The sequence below is a fragment of the Antrostomus carolinensis genome, unplaced genomic scaffold (assembly GCF_000700745.2).
Source record: "Antrostomus carolinensis isolate BGI_N321 unplaced genomic scaffold, ASM70074v2 scaffold13506, whole genome shotgun sequence".
NCBI lineage: Eukaryota > Metazoa > Chordata > Aves > Caprimulgiformes > Caprimulgidae > Antrostomus > Antrostomus carolinensis.
This window is the reverse complement of record NW_010322628.1, coordinates 29120-50736: the sequence shown is the minus strand read 5'-3', so window position 1 is coordinate 50736 and position 21617 is coordinate 29120. Positions and strand designations below refer to the sequence as shown.

Here is a 21617-nt window from a genome sequence, read left to right as displayed (position 1 = left end):
TGCTTACCTGGATCTCCTTCCCCTGTGTAGCTGCCTGTTTTCAGGGAACACATAGGCTAGTGGCATCTTCTGAGACCTCTCCCCCTTTGTGCTTGATTCAGAGGGTGTGATGGGGAAGGGGAAGTTCAGAAAAACACGTGAGCAATGTGATCGTGCCTAGCTGTGTTTCTTCATGGAGCTCTGCCTCTCCAGCCTGAAAGCAGCGGTGAAAAAGAGAGCTGGATGCTTCCTGTGGCACATTCGGGTTCAGATGTAAAACAAGAGACAGCTGAGGTCTCAAAGTGACAATAAAATCACGTAACGAGCAAAGCTGGGAGATTTATTTGGGAACTGCCCATGTGCTCAGCAATATTTAAGATACCATTATTCTTTAGGAGTCACTGACTAATACCATTACCTACAGTGTTTGAGAGCAGGGTATACCTACTCACACAGGTACTATAGACTCCATGAGAAACTGTATTACCTTCTAAGAGCTTGTTGCATTTAGAGCCTTGACAATAAGGAAAGGCCATAAAAGAAAAAAAAAAAAGGGGAAGACGACACCCAAAAAAGAACCAAGAAAAAATTCTGGTGCAGACTTCCAAGGCAGGTGGGTTTAGTATGCACCTGTGATTTTCTGGCTGCTGTCCAGATAATAGGTGTGAAGGTGAGGATCAGGTGAGGGCCAGTGGGGTCTTGATATAAAAAGTCCACAGGCAGCCCAGGGAAGAGTTTGTGAGTGGGACGGTGGGCAGAAGAGGCTGGGTCGCTCAGACCAATATTTCTTCAGTTCATCACAAGGTAACTTGATGAATACAGTTCTGGTGAAGGCAGTAAAGGATGAGGGGGAAAATATTTTCTATCCATAAAAATATGCAAGTTTTGTTAGGAGGGGAGACATTAACACATCTCCTTCCTGTCAAGCTTTTTACTCTGTCAAGATTTTCCTCAGTGACACTTAGTGCTGAAGCTTGAGAGTCAGGTTGACTACTTTAAAAGAAAGTAGGTGCATGGGAATGAGGTGTAACTTCTTGTACCTCCTCAGGGGAGCAATCTATTTCGGCAACAAAAGGGAAAACTCAGCTTCATTCATGAAGAAGGGGGCAACAGGGAGGAAGGAATGGCTGTGTATTTAATGTTGCCTTAAGCTAAACATTAATGCAATGCAACACTTAAGATGCTTGCATATCTCAATTATGTCCACCAAGCTCACATGTTGCCTTTCCAATTATGCAGGCTGAAAAATGAGGCACGTGTGAAGAGACTGCTGCCTGCTCATTACCTCTCTTCTCTGCGAGTAGTAATTCTGCTTGCTTTCAGCTGCTTGGGTGCCAGGTGTACTTGCAAACACAGGGTTTCAAACAGTAACAGCCAAACAGTGCAAATGCACACGTGACTTGGGGATGGGATTGTTGTGGAAATGGATTTTAAGCAGGGAAATAATGTGTGATGTGAGCAGTAAACTGGGCTTAGTGCCGGAGATGGTGTTCTGCAAACATTGAGGTGAAGCCTGGGAAGGCTCGAAATGTTGTCTGGTGTCTAAAGGTGTTGCTTACTGACTGGTGTTGACCTTGAAGGAAGGGACCAAGAAATCACCAGATACATGCTAGAATTATGAATGTTAGCAGTACCTTTTTAGTAAGACTGCTGCTCCTTCTGTAGAAAGCTCAATTTTTCTCTTTCTGATCATCCTGTCGGGTTATACATCGTGTCCTTCTAATGTAAAACAAAAATCAAATATGGTTCAGGAAAAAAAAAATCTCCTTTTTATTGCACTAGAAACAGGGAGGCTAGATAGTAATTCTGGAAACCAGAAATTGTTTTGTTTACCCAGTCCATTTTTATTATCATCATTAAGTGGAAAAAAATGACAGACCAAAATTCCTTCAAAATTGTGCAATAACCAGCAGAAATCAGTGAGTGAAAAAAAAAAAAGACACAGAGTAGCAATTCAAATTGTATAGTATTAAACTTCACTTAAGGAACTAGATTAGAGGTCCACACTATCTCTAAAAAAGTCATTATAGACTGGCTGCTTGTACACTGTTGCACTTTTTGAAGGATTAATTATAAATATTACAGCTAGTTCCAGTAATGAAGATGCTCTCTGGGTCCAAGAGTAACTAATTCAATTGCACCACCTCCCTTCTGAAGTCCATTTGAAGGAGACTTGAAAGTTGTTTCAGAAAATGTTATTTTGGGCTTTCCTGAACACACTAACTTTCACCAGCAAATCAGTGAAGTTTGTCATTAAATACTTCTCTGTCCATACAAAGGCATCTGAAGCACATGCAGATGCTAAGGCTAATAATATCTTCCCTGAGAGGAAAGGGGGTGCTGCTCAGCAAGCATTGCTGGCTCAGGTGAACTTTCCCTGGTGGGTAGTGTGAGTTTGGAGCTGCTTTTGGTGACTCTAGAAACAGAATTAGTAAATAATCCTGTCCTGCTGGCTGTCTGGGCAAGACAGATCCCTCTCTACCCAGACAGGAGCTTTCAATTCACTTCTCCCAGGGTTACTAAAAACCAGCAGGAAGCAATACCATTTTGTGACCACTAAGGTGACCTGCAAACACAAAGGTCCTTTGCTCACGAGGCCAAAAGACAATTGTGTGGATGTTGGTAGCCAGCATTGTCATGGCACGTGCTCCCTTGAGCTCCTATGCTCGCTCCTCCCGTTTCTGGCTGGGTAGGCGCTCATATACATCTATATGTAACTTGATCTTTGTCTGAGGAAAAGAATCTTTTCCCAGTCCTAAATCTGTAACTCTCTACTACTAATGCTGTGTCAAGGTAGGAGCACATGGAACAAGTTATGGCAGGGTTAGCCGGGGTGTGAACTTACAGCGCGCCAGCTATTCTGCAGATGAAATATCTGTGTACACGGTTTTCCCCTGCGGTCAACACGACGTGCTTCTCTGAAATTCCTTTTAGCATTTACCTGGGGTACAGGCTGTCGGCTGAGCAGCAGAAGAGCTGTAGGCTCATGCTCCGGCTGTCTCCCGTGGATGCCCGGAGCGGTGTTGGGCTCCGCGGAGGCGGCTGCATGTACAGGTCGCTGCGGGAGCTGGGGCGGGCAGCGTGCTGCAGCCGTTTTACGGAGGACTCCAGCCGAAGGAGTGATGTGATTTATTCAGGCTGAAAGGCTTGCTTTTTTTTGACCTTGAACGGGTGTTCAGATCTCAGGTCTGGAAAATGGCAACTCCTTGTTCTTGTAAAAACCAAAACTCCCACTCTAAAAAACTGCTTAAAAAACCCTCAAAAAAAAACCCCAAGCCAAAGCGAAACAAACCTCATGGTCCAAAACCCCACCAGATTTTAATGTTCGACTTTAGTCTTTTGTTCAAATGGACTTCAGAGTACCAGCAGGCATCTGCAGTGAAATCTGAAATGGATGCAAACACAAATTAACTGGAAGAAGTTCCTCCAAACCAGGGTACTTCCCATACCCCTTTTTTCTTTATGGATCCAAACATTTCACTAGGTTGCCATCAGGTAAACCAAGTCACCTCCCAAAAGTTAGGGTAAGGAATCATGTTGCATTGCATAAGGCTACTGAAACAAAACCAGAACAAAATATGCATCCACATCCATATACCATATTTACACCAGAACCCTCCCACCCCCTATATGACTCTGTGAACAAGAATCCGTGCTTCAAAAGTTCATTAAAAAATATACAATTTACCTAGAACTGCATCTATCCTGCTCATTCCCTGCCTGGGGCTTAGACTTCTCTATTTCTATATAAAATACACTAGCCCTGTGAGGTTGCTTTGCTGAGAGCACAGTGGTGATTTTTGCAATGAAGGGAGGGTAGGGCGTGTCGGTGCATTACAGTACTGTCCGCATAAGCTGAATTCAGCTTTGCACAAAGCCTGCCTGCCGCAGTGCCCCCAGCCCCTTTGTAATGTGGGGGCAACTGCAGACTGAGCACGGGGGCTCTGTTCTGCCTGTGATGTGTTAGTGAGGCACAGGTAACCAAGAGTGTTGCTTTTGAGTACAGTGTTACAACAAAATGCTTTGCTGGCAATCGGCTGAGCTCTGTACGAGTGCTGCTGAGCCATGGGGACAAAGGAGCCTTTCAGAGTGGCCAGAAGTGACCTGTCCCCTGGCTGATGCTTGAAAGCATCCAACCATGGGATTTCTGCAGAATATAAAGTGGTTACAAGGGTTTCCCCTTGGCATCTCCCTTCCAAATAGAGATGGGCTAAATTCTACTTGCCTTACTAGAGCAGGATTTACCCTGGGGGAGTAAAGTAGCAGTATTTAACCAATAGTAATTCTCACCAGAGAGGTACCAGCTTCTGGGATACTATACTGTAGTTTTCAGTTACCTGTGCCAGAAATATGTATTTATTTAAGGAAGAGGCTCAGTACTCTTTATCTCTGCTTTTAGGCTTTCTTTCCTATATAAAATCTTTTGATTTAAATCTTTAGAATAGTTTAGCCTCTGGGTCAGAATCTGATCTCTCTATGTAGCTCTAATTCTAGGCAAACAGAGCTATATATGCTGGGTTGATTTACTCAAAATTGTTACTCCTGAACAGCACCTGACCCACTAACAAGGTAAAACACTGCAACTCTTGCAAGCTCGCTGCTACTTATAAAAATCTACTCATAGTTTGGTCCCAGCTTTGGGGGAAAAAACTGTCACCAGGAATGATAACACCAGTAATTGAAAATAGAGTTAGTATTTCTATAGAGTATCAAACCATACAGAACTTCACCTTTTTATACATTTTCTATCTGTGAAATTAAATGGATCAGTCATGTATCAAAACATAGTTGGCCTCTCTCATTTAATCTGTAGGAAGACTGCAATTATAACTTAATTTACACAGCAAAAATACTTTTGGCTTAAACAAAGAAAACAGTGTGACAAGACAGTGTGCTGTATTTTACCGGTATGAAGCTTTGCATATATAGAGCACGGACAGGTGTGACCCGTGAACATCCACTTGTGCCGTCGCTCTTGGGTTGGCAAGTAGTCGGATTCGTGGCGAGATTCACATTTTGCTATCACAAAAAAAGCTCGACAGTGGTAACTAGACATTTCTCCTGCATAGCCAGTATTATGTCTACGGGAAACGTGAGGTGACTAGTGATGCGAAAATAATACATATGCATACATATATGTTACTTCTAAAGCTGAAGGTACAACTACAGCTGCTTTTAGGAAATGCTAATGAAGGAAGATTGAATCCCTGCTGTAAATCGAATGAATTTAGATGTATAGTAATTACTGCTCTGTATGGCTGTGGAAAATCTGTACGTGAAGCTGTTTCCTAGTTGTGCACAGTGGAGGCTCCCCCTTCCGTCCCACCAACATACTAGCATCTTGGAGATGCTCCACAGAGGAAAGGTGTCCTCCTTAGCTGGGAAGTGCTTTAAGCTGTGCACTTTAGTGTCAGGTAGTGGCAGGTTTTTTTTTAAGTGATGTTACTGATGTAAACTACAGATTAATTAGGCCATGTGTGATGGGCATGGGCAGAGGTGATTGCAGGTGCCCTCTGAAGGGGTTTGGGCAGCAGTGCGAGGGTACGGTGTGTCGGTACTGCACACCTGAAAGCGAGGGTCAAAACTGCAAAACCTGGGCACTGCAAAAGGATTGTGCAGTGCTGCTGCCCAGGGATAACCCCTCTCCTGCTGGAAGAACCCCAGAAACCCTCCTGGTAACAGCCTGTGGCATGTCACACCCGCGCGCGAGGGTTCGCATGACCCTCGGTGGGGATGCTTTTGGCTTCTAGGTATGGCAGCAGGAAGCTAAACTCGTGCATAAAGTATATGCTGCAGTATCTTGCCTTGGGCTCTGAGACTGCTGAAAGACTGTGTCTTTTAATAAGGGGGGGAAAAAATATGTAAAAATAAGGATTTTTATTACCGTGGCAAGAACAGTGATGGGGGTGCCAAGATACTACTGCCTCGCAAGATAAAGTGGCACATGGTCTACACAATAATGTGTACAATGTCTGACGACTTTGGAAATCTGTTCTCAAGCAGATTTCCCAATAAATTAACACAACAAAAATACTTTCATATAAAACAAAGTCCAAAGGATTTTTTTTTTTAAAGTAAAAGCAAAACCTTCAGGGACTATATTACTTATCTCTCTCTACATATATAATCTCCTGAATTTTTTAAAATAAATTTAATCTTGTTTTAGAAAAATAAAATGAGTAGCCAATTTAATCAACGGAAAATATCTCACAGACTTAAAAGCATGCCCAGCAAGCATAGCCTTGTAAGACTAAATGTTAAATCAAAGCAATTTGTTACTAAACCAACCTAGTCTGCAATTCACAGTTGATTACTACAAAGTGTATTTTTTAAATTTTTTTTGGCCCATATAAAAATAACATATTGCAACTCAAAGTGCATTTTTAAAATAAACAATCAACTATTTTTATCAAATAAAATATTTACACCATTTGTTTTTTACAGTCAGAAATGCGCTTCATGCGATGACCATGGGTACATCATCTGAAAATCCAGTTATCATTGGGGCTTCGTCATCCTCATCTCCTGAAAAACAAACCCAGAGCTCCTTAACACTTGCTCTCAGCATTTCATGGGGCATGAGTAAATGGCTGGCCACAAAACTGCCCTCAAAACCAGCTTACTGTAGCCTTGCTGGTGCTCTTACCTGGTTGTTTTATCTGTTATATCCAAGTTTTAAGTGATTTGCATTAGGGGGAGTGGTTTAAGTGAAGTTGCTGAAAACATTTATCCTGGGCCAGCTTTGTACTCTTAGAACAGGATCAAATCCATAGAGGTTTTGATGCTAAAGGTGGCCCAAAGGACCACAGAGAAGTTGCACTGATTTCATATCCTTAAGGCTGTGAGTGAAACACAGGGCTACGTACCTAAGTCATCTCCTGAGGAGAATATGGCCGAGCCCAGGCGGGAGCTGTAGTGGCTGTTTGCAAAGGCAGTGAAGCTGTTCTGCAGCCGCCTGTGCCTCATGTACAGCACCACAAACCCAATCCCAAGGGTGACCAGCAACAGGAACAGCACTGGTACCACGATGGCAGCGACGTCTGTGGACCTGCCAGTTTTTGCTGCAGAGTCTTCTCCTAAGATGAGGGAGGGAGGGAGAGAAGCGCCATTAGCAAGCGATAGCACATTTGTCTAGTAAGCTTGTGAGGCTTTTGTTAGTCTTTGTTAAAGAGGATGGGGAAAACACCAGGGACTTACCAGTTCCTAGTTCATCATAGAGAAGCGTGGCTGGCTCACCACACATCTGCCCGCCGTACAGGCACCTTGCCTGAACAGTGAATGAATAGTTGTGACCTATCTTCAGGTTGGAAACTTTGAAGAAGTTTTCTGTGGTGTTCCCGAGATAAGCTGTGATGTTCATCAAGCTGTCAAACATGTGAATCTCATAACCCTGTGAGTTGTGAAAACAAAGAGACAAACCCCAAATCACTCGGCTGCAGAGGTCAGGTTTGCTCCTTCTGACAGGGCTTTGAAACTTGTTTTTCCTCCTGAATCTAGCTTTGATGAAATGCTTTGGGCTATCAGGTGGGAGAGAGCAACGTGGAGCCTCCTCCAGGCATCTGTCAGTGTGCACTGACCTTGGCCAGTTCAGGGAGGAGAGATGATTTCGGTCTGTCTGGTTCACTCTGTTCTTAGCATCCACCTGAGACCACAGAGCCCAGTAACAGTGATGGCTTTTTTGGTGTAGTTTGCTACCTGCTTGGGCCCTGACAGGGAACATGTCACAGATTTTCTATCGAAATCTAGACAATGACAATTCTCAGACACTACCGATGTGCTTCCCAGCAAGGCAGGGCAGTGTCCTATTCCCAGTCCTTTCGCACATGTGGCAGTTGACCTTTTTCAAGAGGATTATGTTCCTAAAAGGTGACCGATTGGATCTATCAGCTTTAGTGCCTTAGTCATGACATGAATTGAAGTGGGCTCTGTGTAGAGGGCTCATCAAGGACACTCAGGGGAGCAGAGCGTACCGGTGTATTTTAACAAGTCTATGAGAGGAGCCTTGCAGTGACTGTGCTCTAGGTTTTCTGAAACACTGCCTGTAGGATGGGAGAGATGGTGAGACTTACCCGACTTTCATTGAAATTACTTTCCTTTAATGCCAAACTCTTCCAAAAAAGCAGAATATGGTCATTTTCTGTTATAATTTTTAAGGCATCCGGTGCAGAGAGTGGAACTGCAAATGAGAAAAAACAGCAGGCGGGTTAGGTTTTAATACTGATGGCACTTTTCTTTTGGCTGAGAAACAGCAATGTGGGGGGAGTCACTTCTGAAACTTAGTATTTTTTTAGGGATCAGCACAATACTTTGCTTAGGAAAGGGCTGTGCTGGAGGAGAGGATACTGTGGCATGTAAGCTAGCAGGACATTTTCAGTAGGTTTTTATGGTAGGACCATAACAGTACTTCATCGCATCTCCCATCTCCATCTAGACAGGAGAAAAACGCCCTGGTTATCCGAGGGGCATCCTCCCTGCTGCTGCTGTTCAGGGGTTTAATTGCCTTCCCTGGGAACTGCAGGGAAGCTTCTCAGAATTGGGCTTCAGCTATGGGACAGGGCTCAGCAATGCAGAAACACTACTGCAGCCTCCAACCAGCGCAGGGGTGGGATGGGCAGCGTGCGGGACGGATGCTGGATTCCCTCCAGCAGACAGTGCTGCAAGGACTTGCCCCGGCACCCACCCAGCAGTACTCTTTCCTTTACCTGTGTTGATCTTCATGCTGGATTCTTTGCTCATGTTTCCCAGTTGAACAATCACGTGGTATTTGCCTCCTGGTTCAAGTTTCTTAATGGTGTACTCTACCGTGCTGTTCCGGGTTTTCACTTTGTAGATTTTATCTGTTTTTCTTACTAAATCTTTAACTGCGATAGCATATAACTGGAGGGGGAGGAAAGGCACACCTGTGAAAGATCTTCCTTTCCTGCAGACTTGCTATCAATCTCATACAATGGTAGGACATTAGACTGGGGGGACCAAATTTGAATTAAACAATGCCTGCACTCCACAGAAAGCCTGGGAAGTAAGATTTCAAGCCTCTTGCTGGACTAGCTGGATCCCTGCCCAAGATCAGTATGTAAAGATATAGAAAATGCAGTTACTAGGACAGGTGAGGGCAGGAGGAAACTCTCAGGTTGTATTTCTTAATGAATCACAAAGATGTGATGCAAACTCCTGCCCTGTCAAAGTTTCCAGTTTTGCCAGGAAGAGTTATACCTTTAAAACTTTGCTGTTAAAGTCTCTGGACCAGAATAGGAGCAGAAAGCTAGCTGAGAAGATTACTGGCCTTCAGCAGAGCGAGACCTGACTCTATGCCAGTGTGCCAGAACACAGAACTGGGCTTTGCTGGGGCTGTGCCAGCACAGCTGGAGCAGGAGGCAGAGCCTGCAGCCTGGCTGGCCCAACCCCTGGCCTGCTGGCCCCCAGGCTGTGCTCAGACACTGTCCAGCCCAGACTCCAGAGCAAAGCTGAAGCCCAGGAAGGTCTTCTAGCACATGCCCAAGTTTGCTTTCAGACTCAGTCAGCGACAGTTATCCCTGACCTGACTCTTTTTAAATGCAGCATGAATGTTAAAGACTTGAGCTAATGGCCAGTAATGTGAAGAGAGGAAATGCAGGTCCTGGAGGTGCCAGCATTTTGACAGAGGGTAGACCTGATCTTGGACTTGGTTCTGCATCAGCAGCAGGGCAGGGATCTGTCTTTGAGCCAGGGTTTTGCATGCAAAGGGACAGGAGAAGGTGCTGTGAGATATTACCATGTCCTGGTCAGGTGAATCGTAGGGCGATTCCCACTTAATGACTGCGAAGGTTTTTCCGGTGTGCACTGAGTGGAGGTGCCGAGGGGGAAGGCGATTGTCAGGGATCATCTTCACCACTACATAGTCCGATGGTGGCCCTTGGTAGGGAGACATCACACGGACCTTGAAGGGATGACACAGTGGCTTATACCGTGCTTGCACCCTTTGGTACCGAGCTACAGCCCGCAGTACAGGTAGGAAGGGGAACAGAAAAGGAACTTACGAGAAACAGGTACTGCTCATCCCGCTGCACGATCACAGTGATGTTGTGGGAGGTCGTGGTGGTGTTGTGAGGGCTCCTGTACAGCTCTAGGAAGGATGTGGCATAGAAGATGCCATAGACCTGTGGAGGCAGAGAACAGCAGAGATGGTGCTGAGTTTGGCACGGCCTAGAGCTCCCACCCAAACTTTCACTGGCTGTCATTTTTTAGGGACATGACACGAAGACCCTTTTTCCCCTCAGCACTCTCTTGTCAAAGTTCAGGTTCAGGCTGCCCACTCACCTCTGCCCACCCTAAAATCCTGGGCTCAGCTCTGAGAACACAGCATCAATTGAAAGACCACTGGAACATCCTGTTGTTATCTGTACTTCAGTCACTTCTCCAACGGATCAGTGGCTGAACAAATAGACAACAGGAAGGCTTTCTTTGCTCCTGTTTAAGGGACAGCTGGTGCTTTCCCTCGTTTTTTGAGCATAAAATTTTCAGGGTCTTGCAATTAAATCCCAATAAATAATCCTGTTTTAAGATTTTGCTTGTGTTTTGAGGCTCTGAGCTACACCCTGTCGTGGCTGGTGAGAAACGAGAGTTGGTGCCTTACGACATTCCTCGGTCCGGTCCAGCTGCACTCCACAGCAGTCTGGTTGATGGCCTTGGCTTTGAGACTTGGCGATGCAGGTCTTGTCCCACTGGTCACCACATGTACAAAAGATAGAGGGCTGTCACCCAGCTCCGTCTTAGCCCAAGCAGAAATTTCATAGGGGGTGTGCGCTGTCAGATTTGCCACTGAGCAGGAAGAGAAACATGCACCATTAGGTTTGGTTTGTGTTTTGATTCATTTTGAGTCATTTCCATTTAGACAGAGCAGCTGGGACTCTGGTATGTAACCCAGCCTGTGCTTTTCTGTATAGGGATGCTTTGCCATATCTCGACTGTGCACACCAGTGATTTTTCCAAATCAGCAAGTAATCTGATTAATAGGGACATGTACTGTATAAAAGCCCAAGAAATTGTTGACCTTTTGCAGAGTAGATAAGGAACCACAAACAAAATCCCATGTGATGAGAAAAGGCTAGTGCAGCTCTGGGGGATAAATCCCAAATCCGCTTGAAATCTCCAAGTCCTAAGAAGAGAGGCCAAGGATTCTCTGATTTGTCCTCTCAAACTACTCAGTTGCAAATAATAATAATAATAATAATAATAATAATAATAATATCCTTTAGCCTTTTGTAAAACTTTTCACTTGGTGTTGACTTAAGCAGAATTTTACACTTTGCACAGAATTTACCTTTTTGGATGGACTTTTCTCCTTCTATGATCAGAGTTCTTTTTTCCTGCCTGTGTGTATCAAATGTCCAGTAGATGTTGACAACATAACCACTGACCTGTCAAGCAGCAAGGACACACAATATGAACTATCAGCTCAGCTGGTTTTGCATGCAGTGAAAGACTCACTGGTGAAAGTTTTTGCATTGTATTTCCCATCCTAATTAAGAGAGCTGGGACGGATGGGTAGTTAGAAATGATTTGGCATGAAATAACCGGTTTCAAAAAGTAATTGCAATACTGAAATGGGTGACAGCTTATCCCAACTAGTATCTACCATTTAGCCATTACAGGGCTTTTTTTCGTTATTCTAGTTTCAGAAGTAAAGGTAAAAATTTTACCTTTATATTAGTGGTCATTTTTAGGCTGAAACTTATGGAGTCCTCACTGTAGCTCTCAATGTGTATGACAGGTGGAGGAATGACTGTAAGGAAAGGGCAAAAAAGCGGTTACCACAGCACAAAGAAATACAAACACTTCTCGAGAGGGGACTGGTAAAATACAGGCTTTCATGATGACAGTTATCTCTCAGACCAGGAATCCCTCACCCTGCCAGCCCTGGAACTGGTGAGGGAGGTCAGGAGCTATTGGGGAGGACAGCTGCCACATGCTCATGCAAAACCTGAAGTGAAAGTTACTACGATTCTTTCTACCTCTGTTTTTCTAACCATCAAGTATTCATGTACTTCATATTATCTGAATCCTGCAATTTTAGTAGCATGGTGTTTTCTTTCCTTCCTTGGTCAACATAGTGAGGATGCACTTTTATCTAACAAATTATCAGGCAATTTTGACATCAGGATATAGGTTTGGAAGGAAATCTTGGCATGAATACAAATGATTTAAAAAGGCTTTTCTAAAAACAGTTTAGAGGGAAATTATTTAATATTTAAATTTATCTACAATGTAATGTTGTGATAGTTTGTAGGAGCCTTAGTGGTCTTTTAGTGGTCTAACCTACACAAGATGCTGAAACCATCATAATCATAACCTAAGAGGGAGAAGAATGCATCCTTTCAGCCAGTGACAGCAAAGGAGTTAGTGGTAATGTGTCTTGCTTATCTGAAGGTAGGATCTATCCTACACAAGTCAGAGGGAATCCATCTGCAGTTCAGGAGAGAGAAGCACCTTCTGCACAGGCTTCTCGCTTACTTCCAGGGCAGTACCTCCATCCTATGTGTCACAGAGTTCAGAGGAAGAGTCAGCAACCAGTTCAGACTTGCCACTGAACTTTGAGGCAGATCAAGTTAAGCGAAATGGTACAGCAAAGTTGTTACATAGTGTAAAACGATCAAGAGTGAAAAATAAAGGAGGAGGAGGTGGTTGTGCATGCTGATGCTAACACTTCAGGCTTGTATGCAGCCTTTTCTGCTACGTGGTCTGAGTTGACTGAAACAACAACATTTACCTTTGCCTTTTACAGTGGTTATGGATTTGGAATCACTCCATTTTCCCACTCCTCGACTAGTTACTGCAGCAACCTTTTCAAATAAGAGGGTTAGTTAGTATGAAGAAATGTACGCTGCCAACATTGTATAATGCAAACAGAGAACGGGGTTAGAGCAAAGTTATGGATGTGGCGGAGCTGATGGGAAAGGGACTTTGAGGCAAACAACAGCTTATTTAGTTGGCAATAAAATGCTTATTCCAGAGATAAAGCAGACTACTTTAAGTCAGTTAAAGGAATCTGAGAGGAGGGAAGTGCATCCTCTTTCCAGAGAACCATTCTCTTATGAGATCTTTATGAGGAGTCCATCAAGATAAGGAGCTTTGGACTCTATAGGCCACATTGTAGGTAAGAACCACCTACATGGTGAAGTCCATGCGAGCACTGAATCCAGTTCCAGAGATTTATTTGGGAACAGATTAGTATGGGAAGGAATACCGAGTAAGGAAAGACTTGCTCCAACTGAGTGTGAGAATAACATTGATTCATGGGTGGGCAGAGGGGTTTAGCCCACCTCCCAGTGAACTCCCCCAAGAACCCATGCTCATTCAGCACATGGGAGGATGGACAGTGGCAGAGTACACATTTCCCAGGGCCAATGTGCAGACTTTCATTTGCTATTCTTATTAGTTCTGTCTACAATGACCCAGCCTCTCCCACGTGCATACATTCCCTACAGGCACATCTGCTTCTTTTCCCAGTAATACAGTCAGGACCAAATTTATCTCTGGCCCAGATCCAGTGCAAGTGCAGTGACATTGGAATGGACAATTAGTAGAGCAGATTTCATAATACAGCCTGGCCTTCTGGGAGAAGGAGCAAATCAAGGGCCTTGATACTATATACATTAGCAGGGAAAATGCTGAGCCCCTATTGTGGGTTGACACTAAAGGGCAGAATTTTAACACCGTACTGTTTTAGCAAGTACTTGACTGTGCAAGACTTAAACTATCTAGTGAAAAGTAATGAGAGCATGCATAGACAGAGCTTTGGAGATACTCACTCTAACTGTGTATAATGTGTTGACCTGTAAGTTCTTGATCTCAGTGTAGTTCTTGGTGGTTCTAAGGGACGACCACTCCTTGGATCCAGTCCTGCTGTATTCCACCTAGGAGCACCAAGCAAGGGATGAGAGGTCCCTCTGTATTAACATGTCAGTAGAAAGAAGTACAAAAGCTTAGAAAGGGAGCCAGAAATTAACTTTATTAACTTGCGGGCTGTGTCACTACCTAGAGCCCTGCAGCATTTATTCTCCCAACTTGCCCGATGCTCTCATATTTCCTCTACGAAATGTCCTGTTCTTGGCTTACCCCCCTCTGCAGAAATAGCTGTGTTCAGACAGGCCAGCCTGTGCTGCTGTGAGTCCCCAGCAGCCTTCCCCATCCCACCACTGATCTGGACTCGGCCCCACCGGGCAGCAGGACTCACAATGAATTCCCGTATAAGGCCATGTGCGTTCACGGGGGGACTCCAGCAGCCTGTCACCACACCCTCAGCTTCTTTCTTCAGGGACAGCTGAAGGTTAAAGGGAGCATCTGGTACTAGAGAGAGAAACAGAGGTGTTAGTGACAGTCGTAGTTGTGTGTTCGGATCAAATGAGAAAAAAACAGGGTCTTTCTGAAAGGCTGGGACAAAGTGGGGCATGCTAAGTGGCCCTGGCTCATGGAAGATGTCTTATTCCTGCAGTTGTGTTCCGAGTCCCTTTCACCTCCCTCTGGAGCAATGAAGTCTTTTTCGTAACTGCAGTGAAGCTAGGATTTCGCTAAGCTCTTTCTTTTATTTTGTATCCCTTCCTTCACCTGACCTCCACTCCACAGCTAGAAAGATCTTGCTCCTTGGTGTGATACTGAACAGTCCCGTGGGCTCAGCGCTGCACTGTAAGAAGCAATGAACTTCCCAGGGATATTAAACCACCAAGTCATGGGGAAGAAAGAGGGCAGGTTGGTGACTCAGTGCAGGACTGACTCTAGAGAGGGAACCCACAGCCCTTTTTTCCAGTCCAGCACAATTCCCAGGCCTGTGAAAATACTCCTTTTGTTTGTATCAGGGATCTCTCTGTAGTATCTACTTTCTAAACTGAAGCAGCATGCACCACTGATGTGATCGTGCAGGACTGCTTACATCCTTCTGGTGCTCGGAGGGTGATGAAGTCGTTGGTGTTGTAGACTCGGCTGAGACACTGCACTTGGACTTTCACCTGATAGGTACAGTCAGGCTTGAGGACTTTCAAAACGCTGTTGGTTTTGTTGCTGTGCGTTTCCAAAATCTTCCAAATGCTTTCACCGACAGTCCTGCATGAGAGAGTCACACCCCTCCAGTCAGGACAGCGTTTAGTAACAATGGGTGAAACCATCTCTATGTTAAGAGCTTGCTGCTTAGTTTTCTTTTTAGTAAAGCCACACCACCCTCTTGAAAAGATGGTCTTTAAAAGCTTGAACTAAATATAGCTTAGTGACTTATAAGCACCGTCCTCTGAGGTTTTCTATAACTGCTGTGCTCTCATTTCTTGACTTTGTTCTTGTTGATGGTGGTTCCACAAAGACAAGACCCGAGTGGGGAAAAAAAAAAGCCCCCAATATAGCTACATTACTGTGTGAGTAAACAATCACAAAGAGAACAAATACAGCTTTTCTCAAATGCCCCCTAGTTACAGCTATTTCGAGTCTCCTTTGCAACCAAGTATTCAAAGATTTTCCAAGCAGAACTAGATTGTGCAGCTCTCAGTCTATCAGGCCTGATTCTCTACAGTCCTTTGCCGGGAACATGGGTATATGGATGCCTGTGCTCATGCTTCTCCTAGCCTTTACTTGATAACCATAGCAAAAAGGGTCATGCACGTAATGGGGTGGTGTACCTGTAATAGATGTTGTAGACGCAGGAGGTTGAGGACATTCTTTTTGGCCGAGCCCATGTCAGAGTGATGTCACCGGAGAAATCAGCTGTCCACTGGAGGTTCTGGACTTTGTACACAATTGTGTCATCTAAGCAGGCAATGGGAAAAGTTAGTCTATGAGAGGGAAACAAGCCCTTTGCCCAGAACAGAAACAGGGGTTATGTTCACAGCACAAACAAGGTGTGGAGGTAGAAACAGTAGTATGACCGAAGGGAGTATCTGCACCATTCAAATGAGATGTGTAATTTAGGTGGGCATTATCAGTGGAGAAGAGTGGGCTCGACCAAAGGCAGTTCAGAGCAGGAACATACCCTTGGTGCTCTTAGCTCCCCCCAAAATGTCTTGGTTGTCTTTATGCTGCGTCATGCAAGCATCCCCTTTTCCCTAAGGAAAGATAAAGCATGGCTGTTGATGAAATACTCTGCAACATCATTTTGGAAGTGTATGAGTGCAAACTGATCAGTGCAAGCTGTCACTCTCATACTCGTGTGATGAATCTGTGCTGTCACTGTAAGCCATCCAGGGCCTTTCTTTGCGTGGTTTTCCTTATCACAACTTGTGTTCAGCAGAAGGACCTAAGTGAAGGCTGGTAATTAGGGTGGTGGTCTGGGGATTGCCTTGACGTGAGCTCTGCAGCTGAATCACTGCCTGACCTTGGGAGAGGCATTTAGGGGATAACAGCACCGTGAAATCCAGCGCTGGCAGTGGCGGGGACTGGAGATATTTATCTGAAATGGCCCAAATCCATGCCCTGCTCCCACTAGGCCATTCCCTACTCTCTCCCTCTGGGGACCACGTGTTGGAGCCCACATCCAAATGCTGTGGCCTGGCCCTGCTCGGGTGCTCAACTTCATTCCCAGTGCTGTACAGAAACCAAGCGGAGTGGAGCCAAACCGCTGCCACTTCGCTTTCCCTAACCAACTGGAAATGAAACCCAGCAGACATGCGAGCCTGTGAACAGGCACAGCAAGACAAGCTATCCGGGGGAAAAGAGATGGTTTTTCCTTGGCATAGCAGCCGAGCCATGAATCTCGGCAGCTCCTTCCCCCTCCCCTGAACCTGCTAGCCTCTCCCAATCAATATTTAATTAAAGAACTAAAACCTGATTGATGCTCAAGCCCCTAAGCAGTTCTGTAGGAAAGCAGCTGAATCTCATGGCTGGCTAGAGACAGCAATTGATCGCTGTTATCTGCCCAGGGCGGGCTGTGGCGTGCGTCCCGCCTGCCTTCGCAGGGCCAGCGTGGGAGGACTGGTGATGGCAGCAGCACACGTGCCACAGTTCCCAGGGTCACCTTGCAAAGGAGGACAGAGTTAGAGACTACTGCTTCTCCTGTGGGTCACGTAAAATAGACAGCTTTGCTCCTACCCATCCTAAAGTTGTTTTTTTGTGTCTGAGGCTGCTTGAAGATGAATTGTTAGTGTAGAAGCCGGCGAGGAAATTTGTCCCAGCTGGTTATAAATGGGCAAGGAGGTGCCTTGGACAACTGAACAGAGGCAGATAATGTCTGGGATGCGAACGAAAGGTCATGTATCCAGGAAAGCACTTCTGCACACTAACACAGAGCAGGGAATGAGACATGGGAGAGGGCTGCTGCTTACCGGTACAGTTCCTCTCATCACTGCTGTCTGAGCAGTCCAGATATCCATCACACCGCTCTGTCGCCATAATGCAGGCCTCTCCATCCTCGCATTTATAACCATTGGGGCACAACAGGGTGCTGCGAGTAGCTGAAAGAGGCAGAAGAGTTTCAGGACTCAAGGTAGAAACGTTCCCTCTCCAGCACTGGGCTGTTTGAAGTGCCAGCGCTGCTTCAAAAGCAGGCAGTGTGCTGGGGTGGCTGCATGTCAGGGATGGAGCTCAGGCAGAGTGTGTCAGTCATGGGGATATTTTGTTCTGGTTGCATCTTCTGGCATGGTGGCATCAGAAGAACCTGGCACTTATCCCATGGAAAATAACAAGTGGATTTCTAATGGGAATGGCACTGTTTGGGCTTTTTATTCCTTTTCTTACTGCGATGCTGCATTTACTGCAAGGATTTCACCAGCAATAAAACTCCTCAGTGCCTCCCTCATCCTCACAAAGAGCTTCCCAGGGGAAAGAGCCATGCGAGATGCTCTCCCCTCCCCACACTTACGGCAGTTCCTCTCGTCTGTGCCATCCTGGCAGTCCCGCAGGCCATCGCACCGCTTCCAGTTGGGGATGCACTTGTGCAGCTGCTGGCACTCGAACTCGAACCTGCTGCAGCGTCCCGGCAGCGCCGGGGAGGTGGTCGTCACGTTGGGTCCTGCACACAGCAGCGAGTGAGGAAACCACCCAAGGCATGGCCAGGCTGCCACTGCCACCAGGAGGGATCAGAACCTGTTCCCAGGTCCCGACTCCACTAGATGGCAATCTCTTCCTATCTAGCAGGTAGATGGCTTCTGCTGGGAGATGCCCAAGCCATCCTCTCTCCTGACTGCAGAGGGCTGGATAAGCAACGGGTGGCAGGGGACGTCCTGCACCGGCTCAGAGCTCGGCAAGCCATAGCAAGGACCACAGCGAGAAAAAACCCTCTTCTACCTTCAGCGTAGGTGTGAGCTGAAAAGCCACCCTTCAGCCTCACTCTCCGTGATCTGACACAGGCTCAGACACGACAGAATTAGAGCTGGGACCTGTGGCAGTAATTCATGCCTCCTGCGGGGCTGGAGCAGTGTCCCAGCTGGTGGCAGGGGGTCTGACCCAGGGAGAGAGGAGGCAGTGGGCTTTTACACCACGGTGTAATTTAGCCCTGATATTTAGTAAGGCTCTGAGACTGACAGGCTGACAGTCCTTGCAGATGTGATCCTACAGAAAACGGAAAGGGGTGAGGAAGTAGAGAAGCTTACGTGAGGTAGGGCAGGCTTCCTCGTCGGAGCCGTCGGTGCAGTCCTTGTAGCCGTCGCAGACCCAGCTGTTCATGATGCAGGCACCGCTGTTGCAACGGAAGTGATTAGGTAAACATGTTGGAGGGATCGATGTAGTAACGGGATGAACCGGAGAACCTAAAAATACACAGTTCAGAGCTGATCTGAGAGGGCTGCTCCTGCGTACGGGCTGTAAGCTGTGCCTGTTCCCAGCAGACTGAAAGCCACTATCAGTGAAGTAGGGAGCAGGCAAGGAATCACAAGCCCTGTGTTTTCATCTGCATTGTATCTGCACAGCTCCTAATCAGGATTTCCAAAAACAAAGAGTGAAAAGATGCCTGAGAGCACACACAGCCCATTCATGGGGGATTTTCGGAGCCACGGCGGCTGGCACAGAGAAGGCAGCTGATGCTGAGAGCGGCCCTTCAGCTGCAGCCCAGCCTCAGCCAGGGCTCCTGTGAGCAGAGCAGATCCCAGAGCGTGCCCTTACCCTCGCAGTCCCTCTCATCGGACCAGTCCCCGCAGTCGTTCTCCTCGTCGCACTTCCACCGGTTGGGAATGCAGTGCCCATTCCCACAGCGGAACTGGTAGTACCGGGAGCAGTTTGGAGCCTCTGTCGGGTTTTCTGACAATGAGAGGAGAGTCTTGTGAATCCCAGCATTACCTCATGAGTCTTCAGCACCGCTGAGGTGTCAGACTGTCTCAGGCCAGGCCACAGCCGGCCCAGAGAGCATGACCCGGTCTATTCTCCTAAGCAGCATGGGCAGGGTCCTTTCTCTCCATCTCCAGCATCCCCATTCCTCTTAGCCCTTGCCTGTGTGTTGCCACCACTATGATGTTTGTGTGCCAGGAGCTTTGTGGCCACCACCTATGATCTCAGAACCAGAGCTGAAATGCAGACAGAGCATGGCAGAAATGGAGAAGCAAACCCTGCAACTCTGAAATGAAGATGCAGCTGCTTTGGCTGGCTGGGTACAGCTCCTCCAGCTACCCAGGGAACAGTGGTAAATATTGAGTTTGGCTGAAAACTGCCTGTCTGCTTTGAGCTGGGAATCTGTGGAGTAAATATGGTCATGTATGCCTTAGTCAAGCACAAGATGTGCCAGTCTTATTGGATTTTCAGTGTGCTTCACTTTACCTACCTGAAACATGAAGAAAATGATATTGATCTCCATGTAAGACACTCTGCAATGTGCAAGTGGAATGCTATGCACACATGTATATGTATGAACACAAGTGCCTATGTAAATCATGAAGAAGTCAGTACTCTATGCTCCTGAAATTCAAAGGAGGCTGGAACTATAGTGACAAGAGACCCTGAAGCACTACTCACCACAGTTTGCTTCGTCCGAGTAATCGCCACAGTCATCCATCCCATCGCACTTCCACACCAGGCTGATGCACACGCCATTCTGGCACTGGAAGCTGAACTGGTCACAAGTCCGGTGGAACTCAGGGTCCTGGGCTGCAGGGCAGCATGGAGAGACATCAGAGGTTTAGTGTAAAGACTGAGGGCTTGAGGGAGGCTCATTGAGAGGAAGGAAGGAGCACACTCAGAGGCAGTCATAGAGTTAAAAGCAGAGTATAACAGCCTAGAGCCACTTCTTACTCTGGGGAATGCGCTCTCCTTTCCATGCCTCTGGTTTCATTCTCTATCCAACCCTTCTTTTGCAAAGATGCACAGTATCACACTTACAGCAGCCAGCATAGTTGGCATCTTCATCTGATCCGTCTCGACACTGGATGATGCCATCGCACACCATGGAGTGGAACAAGCACTGCTGCCTGTTCTTGCACACAAAATCCATGTAGCGGGTGCACAGGGGTTCTGGAGAAATGGGAGGACAAGAGGAGAGGGAGTGGCACCTCTGCTGTCCTTGGCAGCAGGAATGCCACTCGCTGTGATCTGCACAGACCTGAGCGTAGTGGCCAGATTTCAGGAAGTTACAGGAAGTTTCCAAGATAAATTGCTGAAGCTCTGTCCCTGCACAGGCTGCCCTTGCTTGAGAACACATCGGGGGTGCAGGTGGGTTGGCAGAGGCGCCAGGAAGGGTTTGGTCACCTCCCTGAATATAGCTGCTGACAGCATGTGCTCCATAGATGTCACAGCCCTGCCCACTGCGCCTTTGCTGACACTTGCAGAGCAGCCAGTTTCCCAGGGGGCTCGTGAATGCTAACTAAGGCTTTCCTATTATCTCACCAGGGCTTTTCTCCCAGTAAGACAGGCTTTGACAGACTGTGAAGGCTGTCAGCCCTTGCTGCCAGGGCCCCGGTACTCACCACAGTGCTGCTCATCCGAGGCATCGGAGCAGTCATTGATGCCATCACAGTGTTTGCTGGTTGGGATGCAAGTGCCGTTTGGGCACTGGAAGCCGTTGCACTTTTTTTCTGAAATTCAGAATTGGGTGAATGTTGTGTGGGTTTGTTGGGGGTTTTTTTTGAAGCTGCCTTTAGTTAGCTACAAAAAGCCATGGCACAGCCCCATTTGTGCCTTCTCCCTATGCCCGCCTGCTTTTGGAGGGATGGGGAATATCCCCCTGAGTTTGCTGCAGGTTTATCTCACCGAGTTTGTAGAAATCCCTCCCACCCCACGGCAGAGCCCCGTTCGCACACGGCGCGCGTTACCGCAGTTGGCGGGGTCCTCGTCGGAGCCATCCTGGCAGTCGGTGTCGCCGTCGCAGGCCCAGCGCTGAGGGATGCAGTGGCCGTTCTGGCACTGGAAGCTGGAGGCCTCGCATGTGTGATATACTGCTGAAACCAGAGTCATGGGGGGACCGCCTGAGCGTGGGGTGCTGCCACATCCCCGCTGAGCTGTGGCACGCATTGAGTTGGGCCCCGCCGCCATGCACCCCTGCTCCCTCCGCCTGGACCGGGACTTTGCGCCGTAGCAGGTCCCAGCACCGCGCCCGCGCGCTCCGGAGCACAACACATCACCCCATGAGCCCCAGGCAAGAGACTGCCGGGTCTGCGTTCCTTCCACGTCAGGCCATGGTCTGTGCTGAGCTTGCTCACCAGCCTGCTGTGCCTCGGGAATGGCTTTTGAAGGCTCGCGAGCCCTCCTAAAGCTCTCCCCAAGTC

General features: G+C 47.0%; 1 protein-coding gene across 1 annotated transcript in view; it reads right to left on the bottom strand.

Annotated features, from left to right (window-relative positions):
* Positions 1-5926: 5926 nt before the first annotated feature.
* Positions 5927-21617, bottom strand: part of SORL1 (sortilin related receptor 1) — a 38436-nt gene continuing 22745 nt past the window's right edge. Inside the window, exons 26-48 of the mRNA XM_029085534.1 lie at positions 21165-21287; positions 20820-20927; positions 20236-20367; positions 19873-20004; positions 19030-19164; positions 18522-18677; positions 17792-17941; positions 17256-17384; positions 15618-15744; positions 14885-15054; positions 14192-14304; positions 13767-13871; positions 12725-12797; positions 11658-11740; positions 11279-11375; positions 10592-10776; positions 9996-10115; positions 9731-9895; positions 8682-8856; positions 8049-8155; positions 7177-7369; positions 6846-7055; positions 5927-6504 (exon numbers count right to left, since the gene is read on the bottom strand). Of these exons, the coding sequence (XP_028941367.1) occupies positions 6437-6504; positions 6846-7055; positions 7177-7369; positions 8049-8155; positions 8682-8856; positions 9731-9895; positions 9996-10115; positions 10592-10776; positions 11279-11375; positions 11658-11740; positions 12725-12797; positions 13767-13871; positions 14192-14304; positions 14885-15054; positions 15618-15744; positions 17256-17384; positions 17792-17941; positions 18522-18677; positions 19030-19164; positions 19873-20004; positions 20236-20367; positions 20820-20927; positions 21165-21287 (3056 nt within the window). The 3' untranslated portion in view covers positions 5927-6436. The remainder of the gene's footprint in view (positions 6505-6845; positions 7056-7176; positions 7370-8048; positions 8156-8681; positions 8857-9730; positions 9896-9995; positions 10116-10591; positions 10777-11278; positions 11376-11657; positions 11741-12724; positions 12798-13766; positions 13872-14191; positions 14305-14884; positions 15055-15617; positions 15745-17255; positions 17385-17791; positions 17942-18521; positions 18678-19029; positions 19165-19872; positions 20005-20235; positions 20368-20819; positions 20928-21164; positions 21288-21617) is intronic.